This window comes from Leuresthes tenuis, unplaced genomic scaffold (genome assembly GCF_036924035.1).
Source record: "Leuresthes tenuis unplaced genomic scaffold, fLeuTen1.0.hap1 SCAF_2, whole genome shotgun sequence".
NCBI classification, from domain to species: Eukaryota; Metazoa; Chordata; class Actinopteri; order Atheriniformes; family Atherinopsidae; genus Leuresthes; species Leuresthes tenuis.
In genome coordinates, this window is record NW_027325356.1 from 41,702,435 (window position 1) to 41,715,610 (window position 13,176).

The 13,176-nt window shown below is 43.1% G+C and overlaps 1 protein-coding gene and 1 long non-coding RNA gene across 2 annotated transcripts in view; one reads left to right on the top strand and one right to left on the bottom strand.

The window, feature by feature from the left end:
* lrrk1 (leucine-rich repeat kinase 1) overlaps positions 1-13,176 on the bottom strand; it is a 117,910-nt gene that overhangs the window by 30,098 nt on the left and 74,636 nt on the right. The window contains exons 26-29 of the mRNA XM_072381122.1: positions 12,006-12,178; positions 4,998-5,201; positions 4,759-4,898; positions 4,394-4,531 (exon numbers count right to left, since the gene is read on the bottom strand). Of these exons, the coding sequence (XP_072237223.1) occupies positions 4,394-4,531; positions 4,759-4,898; positions 4,998-5,201; positions 12,006-12,178 (655 nt within the window). The remainder of the gene's footprint in view (positions 1-4,393; positions 4,532-4,758; positions 4,899-4,997; positions 5,202-12,005; positions 12,179-13,176) is intronic.
* On the top strand, positions 564-1,170 carry LOC140302480 (uncharacterized). The gene is made up of 2 exons (XR_011914972.1): positions 564-646; positions 1,048-1,170. It is a non-coding gene; the product is annotated as an uncharacterized lncRNA (long non-coding RNA).

The following is a 13,176-nucleotide window of genomic DNA, read 5'->3' on the forward strand; positions in this document are numbered from 1 at the left end:
TAAGCAGTGGCGTGCACAAGGGGGGCGGTGGCCCAATTGTTGAAATATGCATGCTAAAGTGCCCTCTCGGGAGCCAAAACTCGTGCTAAAGTGTCCTCTCGGGAGCCAATACGCATGCTAAAGTGTCCTCTTGGGAGCCAAAACGATTGCTAAAGTGCCCCCTTGGGAGCCAAAATGCGTGTAGTGTCCTCTTGGGAGCCAAAACGTGTGCTAAAGTGCCCTCTTGGGAGCCAAAATGCGTGCTAAAGTGCCCTCTTGGGAGCCAAAACGTGTGCTAAAGTGCCCTCTTGGGAGCCAAAATGCGTGTAGTGTCCTCTTGGGAACCAAAACGTGTGCTAAAGTGCCCTCTTGGGAGCCAAAATGCGTGTAGTGTCCTCTTGGGAGCCAAAACGTGTGCTAAAGTGCCCTCTTGGGAGCCAAAATGCGTGCTAAAGTGCCCTCTTGGGAGCCAAAACGTGTGCTAAAGTGCCCTCTTGGGAGCCAAAATGTGTGCTAAAGTGCCCTCTTGGGAGCCAAAACGTGTGCTAAAGTGCCCTCTTGGGAGCCAAAATGCGTGTAGTGTCCTCTTGGGAACCAAAACGTGTGCTAAAGTGCCCTCTTGGGAGCCAAAATGCGTGCTAAAGTGCCCTCTTGGGAGCCAAAACGCGTGCTAAAGTGCCCTCTTGGGAGCCAAAATGCGTGCTAAAGTGCCCTCTTGGGAGCCAAAACGTGTGCTAAAGTGCCCCCTTGGGAGCCAAAATGTGTGTTAAAGTGTCCTCTTGGGAGCCAAAACGTGTGCTACACTGTGCTAAAGTGCCCTCAAGTTAAGGTGATCAGACTTCCCTGTTTTCTGGGGACAGTCCAATGATTGAGCCTCTGGTGAGTAAACTTTGATAATATTTAACTCATATGGAGTAAAAAAATGTGCTCATGCTAGTCTTACTATAGGGTAAAGAGGTGTTAATTTCATGTACGTTTTGTTTTTAAAAAAAATTGCATTGGGGGGGGGGCTGCATATTCTATCACATCCCAATTGACCAGAACAAGGTCATTGGCATATACAAACAGATACAAACGAAGAATTTTACTGTAGTTCCACTTGCCACATATAGGCACAAAGACTTGAGACTAGTCGTCGTCATTCATCATAGTTTGTTTCTTTTTAGTTGTCAAATAAATAATTCAAATGTGTATTGGTCCCTGGGGATTTTATCACAGAGCCCTATTGGGTGAAAAAAAATACAATAAACTCCATAAGACTATTAGGACCAAGAAATACTGTGACACATTACTGTTGCAATGACCTTTATGTTGGGCCCTTTGTTGATCTATATTGAGCCAGAACTATATTTCACAGGACCAGTTTGGAATATCTGGTTCTAATATGGTGTTAAAATGCACTAGAATACAGGGAATTACATCTACTAATTTGAAAGTGTTCTGAGGGTAGACCCCTAGGGATTTATTTCCTTCATACATCCATGTCGCTCTTCACAGTCCAACGTTGAAATCCACACAGTTCTCATGGATGCTGATCCTACCAGCAAACTAACCCGAGTAGTCTGTCTATTTAGTCTGTTTTAAGGATATATAATGTGCCATTTGTATAACATAAAATTCTAAAGTCCCCTCTACAGTGGTGAGGATGCGCTATATGTGCCATTCTTTTCTTTCCACCCTGCCCATTCCTGCCTGACAGATTGGTCTTTATCTTCGGACAGGTTGTTGGTGTAGCATGAAATGTGTGACTGAGGTCAGAAATATTCTCTGTCAGTGTAATTACCCTCAGCAGAAGTAAACTTGTATAGAATAGAGTTCCCATTACAGGAACTTTGACCATGTAACAGGAAGGAAGGGGCAACCTAATACACTCTCTTGTGGATGGGGGAATCAGAGTCCAAATTTCCTAAGGTTAAACTTTCTGGATGGTGTTTACAGCGCTGAAAGTTGCAGATTTTTTAAGCACAGAAGCAGTTTTTATGTCTCTTGTATGTTGAAGGTAACCATCTGTAGGAGAATAATTCAGATCCCTCTCTGTTTGTAACCCTTAGCAATCCAAATAATTGACATGCAAAACTTTGAAGTCATGTGAAAAGTCTGCCCTCTCTTAATTCTACCATTTCAGATATAATGACATAATAAAACATTATCTGGAGTTTCTCATGTCTCAAAACAAGATAAATCCAACCTCAGATGAACAACAGATGACATATTGCACTGTGTAATTATTTATTGAATAAAGCACTTCACTCCCAAACTTCAGGTTTACTTGTTGTTCCCAGAGTTTCTAAAAGCAGAATGGGAGGCAGAGCCTTCAGTTATCAGGCCCCTAAAAGCAGAATGGGAGGCAGAGCCTTCAGTTATCAGGCCCCTAAAAGCAGAATGGGAGGCAGAGCCTTCAGTTATCAGTCCCCTAAAAGCAGAATGGGAGGCAGAGCCTTCAGTTATCAGGCCCCTAAAAGCAGAATGGGAGGCAGAGCCTTCAGTTATCAGGCCCCTAAAAGCAGAATGGGAGGCAGAGCCTTCAGTTATCAGGCCCCTAAAAGCAGAATGGGAGGCAGAGCCTTCAGTTATCAGGCCCCTAAAAGCAGAATGGGAGGCAGAGCCTTCAGTTATCAGGCCCCTAAAAGCAGAATGGGAGGCAGAGCCTTCAGTTATCAGGCCCCTCTCTGTGGAACCAGCTGCCAGTTTGGCTTCAGGAAGCAGACACCCTCTCTACCTTTAAGATCAGGCTGAAACTTTCCTTTCTGATAAAGCTTATAGTTCGGGATGGCTCAGGTGACCCTGAAACATCCCATAGTTAAGCTGCTAAAATCTGGCACATTGCATATTCTCTTGTTGTACAACATTAATGTTTTATTGTGCACTGTCCCTGTCTTGAAATAAATAAAGAAACAAACAAACAAACAAATTCATTCTATCGAAATGAACTAAGCGTAGTTTTCAAAGTGAATGACTCTACAAAGCACACTGCCATCACTAAACCAGAAAACTACAAGAGATAAAAGTACTTTATTCCAAATATAGTTCAAATATCTTCAGTGAATCAAAACTGAGGCCGGATGCCAGCACATAGCTGTCCAAGGGTTGAGTAAGCGGACGCAGGTTGAGGCAGAACTTCAGAGGTGGCAGACAGCTCTTTAAACTGGACATCTAAAGACGTGGCTTGGCAAGGATGATCCACTCCCAAATAGCAGGAGACACACTGACCCATCCAGGTACAGTAAACGTTGAACCAGTTGAACCAGTTGAACCAGTTGGGAACAGGCAAGAGGCATTGGCCCACAAGGGAAAAGAACAAGATTAGTCTTGGGAACAGAGGAGGCACCACTTGGGACTGCTAGGAGGCCCAGCCTCCATAACATTGTGCAAAAAGACCTTTATGATGCTGCTCATTCCTGAGAATAAGGAGCTGAGCAGGTGAGCAGAGCGAACTATGATGTTGAGAAATGATAATATGTGCTGAGTCCATATTCACTGTCTGGTTGTACCTTTATCCTTCAGCTTTAAAAAGGACCAAAAAAAGACGGACAGACATGAAGAGATGAATAACAAAAGCATTATCTGATGAAAGTTAGGCTGGCCGAGAAATGACTAAATTTGTTGGAGAATCTATGATGTAAAACACAGTTCCGAAAAGAAGTCCAACGAATAACCAGGGAACAATCCCAAACATACAAGAACCAAATGCAGAGACAGGCACAAGCCAAAGACAAACTGGCAAGCCAGAGGACACTGGGGACAAATGCACATGACCTGATAACTGACTCAAACACTGTCTGACACAGGACTGAAATATAAAAACTATGGTTACAATACAAGTGAACATAATTGAGCAGTCAACCAGACAAATGTCAACTGTCACGTGATCATTACTGTAATGGTCTTCCCAAAAAGAGCATTAAACATCTGCAGCTCATCCAGAACGCTGCTGCTAGAGTTTTAACCAGGACTCAGAGATCTGAACACATCACACCAGTTTTAAAATCTTTACTCTAGCTTCCAGTCAGTCACAGAAGAGATTTTAAAATTCTACTGATGGTTTACAAATCCCAGAACGCTTTAGGCCCAAAATACATCTGTGATATGTTCAGAGAATATAAACCCAGCAGAGCTCTTAGATCCAAGGACTCAGGTCAGCTGGTCCAGTCCAGAGTCCAGACTAAACCTGGAGAAGCAGCATTTAGCTGTTATGCTGCAAACAAGTGGAACAAACTGCCAGAGGAGATTAAACTGTCACCAAATGCAGACATTTTTAAATCCAGGTTAAAAACATTTCTTTTCTCATGTGTCTATGCATGAAATCTGCACGGTGTCTTTTAACTTATCCAGACTGTTGCTTGTTTTTATTCATTTTAATTGTTTTATTTCTTTTTATTTATATATATATAGACCAACATGACGTCACACATACCTTCTCATCATACACGATGCCTGGTTGGACCTCAGGAGCCTGGTAACCTGGTGTGCCCTCAACTCCTAATGCCCCCTCGTGGAAGGACTGTCGTGAAATGCCGTAGTCAGACAGTTTAATGTTGATTGGATCCTGCACCTGGAAGATGACACACTGAGCTGATAATGGTGGAGAAACAGCTCATCAGTCTGTCCTTAAAAAATTTGAAAAACCTTTGCTTTAAGTATTTTTAATAAAATTCACGACAACCCTATTAAATACTAATTTCAACAAATACAATGCGGTTAGGATTTTAAAGTCTTAGACAGTGTTTGATATGTAGCATATTGAAATCTTTTTAATAAACCATACGATGTGAAACACACCTGCAGAGACCACACCAGGATGTTGTCAGATTTGAGGTCACAGAAGATGATACTCTTTCTATGAAGATACGCCAGACCTGCTGCAATCTGATAAGCTACCTTGAAGGTTAACATGTGACCAAGTGGTATGTATCTGGAGTCTAGAGATAGAAAATTATATCACGTTTCATTGACATAAAAACAGGCTTCATAAGCAACTTAAAGGAAAACAATCACATAATAAAGATCTTTGTATGTGCTTTTGCCTTTGTGCTTCTCTTCCAACAAAGTGTTGAGGCTTCCCAGGGGAGCTAACTGCAGGGCGAAGCACAGTGGATGAATGCTGATGCCCACCAGAGAGACAATGCAGGGGTGCTGTAGAGTATGCAACATGCTGGCCTCCTGGCGAAATTCAGAGAAGCTCCGAGATGCATTTACAGATTGCAGGTGTTTTACCATGGAGTCTAAGAAAATGAAGAGAAGAAACAAAGGTAAGGTCTCCAGTAAAACCCTATGGGTGGCTATGAAAGGATCCATCAGATGATAAGTGATTTATTTTTTTGCCTTTAAAAAGAAGTTTGACCTTGAGACATATTGGTGTTTCCAAACCAGTAATACGTTTAGGTAGACTGCATGCAAACCCTCTTTCAGCAGCTCCAACCTAAAACCTTAATTTGATCTTTCTCTGAAATGACTGAAAGCCAAATGCTCAGAAGAAGGACTTAGAGCTCTACAAAGGGTACTGACAAAGCTGGAAAAAAATTGCATATGCAACTGTGCGGTTTAAGACCTAAAGCATTAGTCCTGTACATTTGTACACAAACTTGTGAAGTCAATTTGAACATGTGTCTCGTGCCACGAGATCTCGCAAGATTAAACTTGACGATATTTGTGAGCTATCCAAACTTCTGCTTGTGACCTGTTGGGGCAGTAATGCGCCTTTGCTAGGTCTAGCTTGCCAGAACCTAAAGAAGGACTGAGTGACTGATAAGACACGAAAAATATGCAAGCATTGTATGAAAATAATGCCGTACACCGCGGCTAATATAAAGAAATATTCTATTTTAACTTTTATACATTTTAGTTTTAGTTTCAATTTGTGGAAGAAGTAGTTTATTAAAAGCTCATGTCATGGGCTCTCAAGTGAGCTTGAGACATGCATTTCAAGTTCTCACGCTTACACGCCACACATGGTATTTCTCACGTTGAAAAAAATGTATAATATAAATTTCTCTGGCGCGCCGCTATAACTATGGAAACGGCAGGAAACAAGCACGTCTCCCATGAGTCTGAGCAGAGCAACACTAACAACAACAATAATAATAATCTAAGTAGTGAAAGACCTGTACAACTGTCCATCTCGTGAACCCAATATCGTGTCTCGTCTCATGAGCTGAGTGTATCGTCACACCCCTAGTTGCTATCATTGACAAATTCTATTTCATGTGATTTCATGGCTACTGCAGATGTCATTAAAGCAAATTCTTGTTAGACTGTGAATCTCTTTCTAGTGGCCTGTGAGTCACATTGAGACAGCAATCATTCAGGACGAGATTGTCAAATCTTTAATACAATCTGTGTTCCTAGATGGATTCCTGTTATGTATCTGTTGAATGTTTTCCAAGTAGTCAGTCCCATATTTATTGTGTCGATCTTTGAAACTAGCTCACTTTTCTATTTGTGTAACCATGTCTCTCTTTCGTCCTTTAAAAGTTAGAAGCTGTCTGAATGCACCTTTACTGAGAACTTTACTGAGTGCTGATGTTGATCTTGTGTAAACTTTTGGTATATAGATTAGGTCCAAGGAATAAACTTTGCTTAAAGGATGGACTCTCCTAACACCACCCCATTCACCCAATCTGCGAGAGACAAGGTGAAATGGCGGGACACTGCAACAGGCAGACAAGGGAGATCCTGCAGCTGAAAAGGGAAATCAAGACTCTGAACAGGTAGTATAAACAAGCTATTTCCGAAGAAATGGAGCGCATTAAAGATCTGGCCACTGAGCTCTGAGGCTAATTACACAGGCTGAAAAGGACTCAAAGGTCTCTGAGAATGAGAAAGGAGAAGGAGGCCAAGCGAGCTCAGTTCATCAAGGACCCATACAGGTTCACCAAGTCCCAAAGAAGTTGTGGAACAGTTCCTTAAGGAAAGCCACAGTGACCCACTTAGAGCCCAAGCCTTGGATAGCCACCCGAGGATTTGAAGAAGTGAACTCCTAGAGGAAGAACCAAGTGCTATACCTTACAAGGTATACAAGAGATGCCCAAAGCTCCTACGCAGGTTATGGAAGCTATTGCGGAGGATCTGGGCAAAGTGTACAATCCCAGCAGCTTGGAAGAGAGCAGAAGGGTGTTTTGCACCCAAGGAAATGGACTCATCTGATTTTGGCAAGTTCTGCACTATCTTCCCCTTGAGTGTTGAGTGTAAGATATTCTTCTTTGACTTGGCAAAGAGGCTGACCACTTTCCAGGTGAACAACAAGTGCATCGACACATCAGTCCAGAAGGACGGCATCGCTGGCTTCACTGGGTGTCTTGAGCACACACGCATACTCAGCCAGCTAATCAGGGAGGTGAAAGAGAGCAAAGGCAACCTAACTGTTGTCTGGGCCGATTTGGCCAATGCCTATGGCTCAATCCCCCATGGTCTCAACGCAGCAATCAAACATTACCATATCCCACACCATGTCAAGGAAATGATCGCCAACAACTTCGAAGGATTCAAGACCGGCCATTTTAAAATAGCATCATAATGAGCTGCACTATCTCCCCCATCTTATTTGTCATGGGGATGAACCTGCTCATAACAGCCGAAGGAAGGAATCCAGAGGGCCTACAATGGAGTATTTGCCAACCTCCAATAAGGGGCTTTATGGATGACCTGACCATCACAACAGCTACCCATGTACAAGCTAGGTGGATCCTTAAGGCACTAGACGACGTGGCAATGTGGACTCAAATGAGATTCAAGCCAACGAAGTCTAGGAGCATGGTGATCAGGAATGGTAAAGTGACCAGCAAGTTCCAACAGGAAGTCCAGGGGGAGGCTATACCATCAATGAAGGAGACCCCGATTAAATGCCTCAGAAAGTGGTACAATCCATCCCTCAATGACAGAGACAGCATGGCCATGACAGAGAGACAGACAGAGGAATGGCTGAGGAAGATAGAAAGTTCAGGCTTGTCATCAAAGTTCAGAGCCTGGCTATTCCAGCACGGTCTGCTACTGCGACTCTTGTGGCTTCTGACAATTTATGAAGTATGCATGACAACAGTGGAAGGAATCGAGTGGCAAGTCAAGAAGCACCTCCATAAATGGCTCGGCATCCAACCAAGCTTCAGGTCAGTAGGGCTCTACATTAAGTCCGGTCAGTTACAACTACCCCTATCATCGGTCGTTGAAGTGTTCAAGGTGGCAAAGTGCAGAGCTGTGATGATGTTCAGGGACTCCACCGTTGAGAAGGTCCGAGGCACAGGTATCACTACAAGACCTGGACGCAAATGGGCAGCGGACATATCAGTGGCTCAGGCAGAAAACCTCCTTGAAGGACATCATCAGGAACCCATGCATTGGGCGCAAGGAACTCAGAACAACCCATTACCAGCAGTGGCGGAAAGCAGACAAAAGGCAGAGAAAAGACATGGTCCAAGCTGAGATCTGACAGCAAGAGGAGGAGGGAAGAATGTCTCGAGCTATGGAGCTTGGATCACAGGGGGCCTGGACAAGTAGAGTCTGCCAAAACACAAGATCACCTGGCCTGAACTCTGGGGACTGGAGCCCTTCCACATCTCATTCCTGTTCAGTTCACTGTATGACACCCTCTCAACATCAACAAACCTGCAAAGGTGGAGGCTGAGGGAGAATCCTCTGTGCAGGATATGTGGAGAAAGAGGAACAATGGCACACATACTGGCTGGGTGTAAGACTGCTCTCAGTCAAGCAAGATATCGATGGCGCCAAGACAAGGTCCTCAGGACACCAGCTGACATCTTGGACCTAAGATCACCTAAGATCACCAAATACCAGGACCTGGTCCACCAACGCAGACACAGAGGGTGGCAAGCCTGGCTATTCTATTCTATTCTATTCTATTCTATTCTATTCTATTCAATTCAATTTTATTTATATAGCGCCAGATTACAACAATTGTCATCTCAAGGCACTTAAATAATAGAGTCCAATTCAAGCCAATTGGAATTCAATTCATGGTAATCATAATCCAATTAATTCATATAGAGCCAATTAAAAAAATAATATCCTGGCTAAGGAAACCAACAGATTGCACCGAAACTTGTCTTCAGTCCAATCTCCCGTCCTGAGCCTGAGGGACTGTGGAAAGGAACGACTTCCTTTTAACAGGAAGAAACCTCTGGCAGAACCAGACTCAGGAAGGGTGGCCATCCGCCTCGACCAGCTGGGGTTTGAGAAGATAGAAAAGAGGGAAAAGAGGAGGGAAAAACACCATAACACCAGCTGAAAGCTGAAAGCCAGGAGACGATGGGCAGTGACTGGCCATCACTGCCAACCAGCCAACTGGAGGGCGTTGTGGTTAGGGTTGGTCGGACGCCACCTGATGACATCTTCTCCTGGCTAAAAGCATCAGTATTTCAATGTATGGTATATTTTCAGAAATTTTGCCAGTCTGAATGCTTCACTACAGTGAGAGAAAGCATTTGAATAAGTGAAGTTACTTTAGAAACAAAACCCAATCAGGAAAAGTCCCCCAAGAGTTTATGGAATGCCTGTATTGAAAGCTGTGGTGAAGTCCACAAAAAAATTACTTGCATAGTTCTGAGGCATACTTCACCCCCCTGAAGGACTGCTGGTTCCTCACATCTTTGCTGTGTGACTGCACAACAATGAGACAATGTAGAGCCATGTAAAAGTTACGTAACCTTCTCCATGTTTGTTTAGCCCACTTCATCTGCCATTCTTTTCTTTTCTGATTGTTTCCTGTGAGCACCGCAGCAGTAAGCAACATGCTAGGCTCGCCCACGATGGACTTTTTCAAAATAAAAGCCAGTGAGTAACAGACGTTTACAATAAAAATAATAAATAATAAAAACTGTGTTAATGCGAGACAAATAATTGTCTGCGATAATGAATTCATTAGTTAACGCAAAAATAACGCGTTAATGTGCCGAGCCCTAGTTGAAAGACATATGAGCAAATCGTCCAGTCTCAGAAACAAGGCTGTAATTAAGTAAGTGAGTAAAATTTGATTTATATAGCACCTTTCAAGATAAAAATGTGCTTCACAATGAAATACGGGAAACATGAAAAATATAAGAACTTAACAACAAAAGCAAATCAAAAGCAAGTTTAAAAAGATGGGTTTTCAGCTGCTTTTTCAAAGAGATCCACGGATCTCAGGCTCAATGGAAGGGACTTCCAGAAAATGGGAGCCACTGTTGCAGATGCTGTGTTACCTTTAGTTTTCAACTGTGTGTGCTGCACAGCGAGCAGGCCCTGATCACAAGACCTCAGGGACCTGCTGGGGACGTATGGCTGCAAAAGCTTACTGATGTAGGTTGGTGCTTGTCCATGCAGAGTTCTATCTATCTGGATAGATGTAGATAGAGCTCTAAAATAGGTCCATATAGAAATTGAGAAACTGGTGTTTCTCAATTCCGGTCCTCATGACCCACTGCCCTGCATGTTTTCGAAGTTTCACTCTTCCACCACACCCGATTCAAATGAATGGCTCCTTATCAGGCCACTGCAGAGCTCGATGGTCTATATAATCCCTATATAGACCATTGAACAGTGCTGACCAACATGTCATTGGGGTCATCATGTGGGAACCTCCTTTCATCAGTGTTTTGTCTAGTTGGGCCCACGACACCTCCTGGAGGCTAGACGGTGATCACTGGCGTCCCAGAGTCACTCCTCTAATGCCAGCCATCACTTCTCCTCACACCACAACAACCACCTTTTTAAAATTCACCTAAACAGTCCTATAGTCACTAGAAAATACCAGAAAAAACAAGGCCATACAGACCAACTCACCTGAAATGGCCGCCTGGTTTCAAATGAGCCACACCACTCCCCCTGCCGGGCCTCCAACTATTGCTATTGCTTCTTCTAATCCAAATCCACTGACTGGACCTTACTGCCTCATCTGACAGTTCCTTCACTATTTTCCTCACACTGTCCACTTACACCCAACTTCCTCAATAATGAGACAGCAGACTTTGCAACAAATCTTCTACATCTTACTTCCACTGGACATATCCTAACTTTCCGTCCTCGCTGCTCTGCTTCTGCCCCCAACTCCACATAACTAAGCTTTTTCCTTCCATATGCTTCTACTACTAAGTCCTCCCAAGGAACAGTCAGCTCTATGAAATAGACTCTCATTCTACTCCTAGACCACAAAATATATATATATATCAGGCCTTACATTTGTAGAGGCTATTTCCTGGGGAACAACAAGCTTTCCTCCTGAATCTACCTGCATCTCCCAATCAGAAGCATCCTCTAAGCTGCCTTGCCTCCTTATTGTCTTATTAACTTTCTCCCCCTCTTGAACAAAGTGAATTGCCACTCTCTTCACCTTAGACCCTCCTAAATTTACCTGCCTTCGTTTATCTTCAATACCTGCAGCTGATCTTCTGGTAATGTCGCTACGTATACCGGCCTTGTGACAGACTAACCTTTCAACCTGACAAAATATGCCTTCAGTAACTGAGCATAACGAACATAGCGGGTCTCCATTTACCCAGAGTTTTAGGTTCTGGGGAGTTGACAATACATCATATGTTGCCCCTATCAAAACTCTAATACTCCTTTCCTCCATACTCCACAGCTCTTTCCAACTAAACTTTTTCTTCTCTACACCTTCCATTTCAACCACAGTCCCTGTTTAGCCTGAGCCACTGCCTTTGTACCCCTTAACATTTCCTCCTGTCTACGAACCTGCTCAACAACTAGCTTTCTCTTCTCCTTCAGCCCTGCTCTGCTCCACACCGGTTTGCCTGGGCCAAGCCCAAAGCCTCCCCAGCCTTAACTAATAGCAGTTAACTAATAACTGTAAAATGTGACTGCCAGGAAGAGTTTCAGTCCTAAGTCAAGCTCATACTACTAGTTGTACTGTAGTGGTTATATACTTCTACTTTCTTTAATAATGATTCAGCCTCAAATAGTAAAAAAAAATCCTTGGTTGCATTTAGTTCTGATGCAATGTTTTAATCAGCAGTTTTCAAAATACTATTAGTCCTTTTTGTTAAAAACCAGACCCATCAAAAAAGTGTGTGCCTTTGTACCTGTGTCACTGCTGGCTGTGTGCTGTCGACATTTCTTAAAGTGGAAGCGCTTCACAGCCACTGGTTGGCCATGATATGTTGCTTTGTAGATGATGGTCCCACTGCCACCCTGGCCAAGGATGTCCCTCTCCTCCTCCTCAGAGTACTCCAGCTGAGTCTTCTCCAGAAAGAGCCTAACACATGTACACACACATGCAGAAAGGCTCCGGTTTAATATTAGTTCACACTCAGGCAATTGGTCACCCTTTCTCAGTCTAGTTCTGCTAAAGGGTTCTTTCTGTTAAAAGGTCGTTTTGCTTCCCAACATCACCTGGAGCCTGCTCAGAAGGAATTCTACAGTTTCTGTATGTAAAGTGCCATGAGATGGGTTTTTGCTATGAATTAGTGTTATATACTCTTCAACTACTATTACCCTGTTGCTGAAACAACTGTGAACAGCAAATCTGATACCCTAATTCTTCTCTGAAGTTCCAAAACTGGATGAATGGGATGAACTAGAAAATGACCAGCTGATTGACCGGCTCTGTAATTCCATGTTTGTACATGTACATTTCTGCTGCAGCCCAGAAATCCTCCACTGCAAAATATGATGAAATTTCTCTTAATTCAGCCTAATGGAAAATGTGCAGGGATCCAGAGGGCTGTCCAGTGCATGCAGTCCATGTCTGAACACGAGAATGAAGGTGCTCTGTTGTTTGATTGCTCTGAGCTTTTTTTTGGTTGGTTTGTTTGGCTTTCTGGTCTTCAGATGTTTCTTTAACACTTAAACGTTGCAACCACTTAAATTGGTCCGTAACTTCTCTACTAAATCAACTAGCGTAGGTGTGCGTCTTCACCTTCTTACATTGTCTTCTCCGTCTCTGGAACAGCGCAACGAACACTGAACAGCAAAATAAAAGCAGTAATTTCAAAACAAAAGACGCATAAACTATGTACCAAATGACAATAATACCACAAACAATGATAAATAACAACTATTAGCTACACTCCTACCAAATCACACAAATCTTATAGTGAGATTTCACTTAATACAATATTGTAATCAATCAACACACTTCAATTCTGCAATGAAACATTTCTGGTTATCAATTATCTGACATGGAATTTCAGTCAAAGATCTCAGTCTGCTTCAATCAGAGTAACAACCTTTTGCACTGGTCTTTCAAGTAAC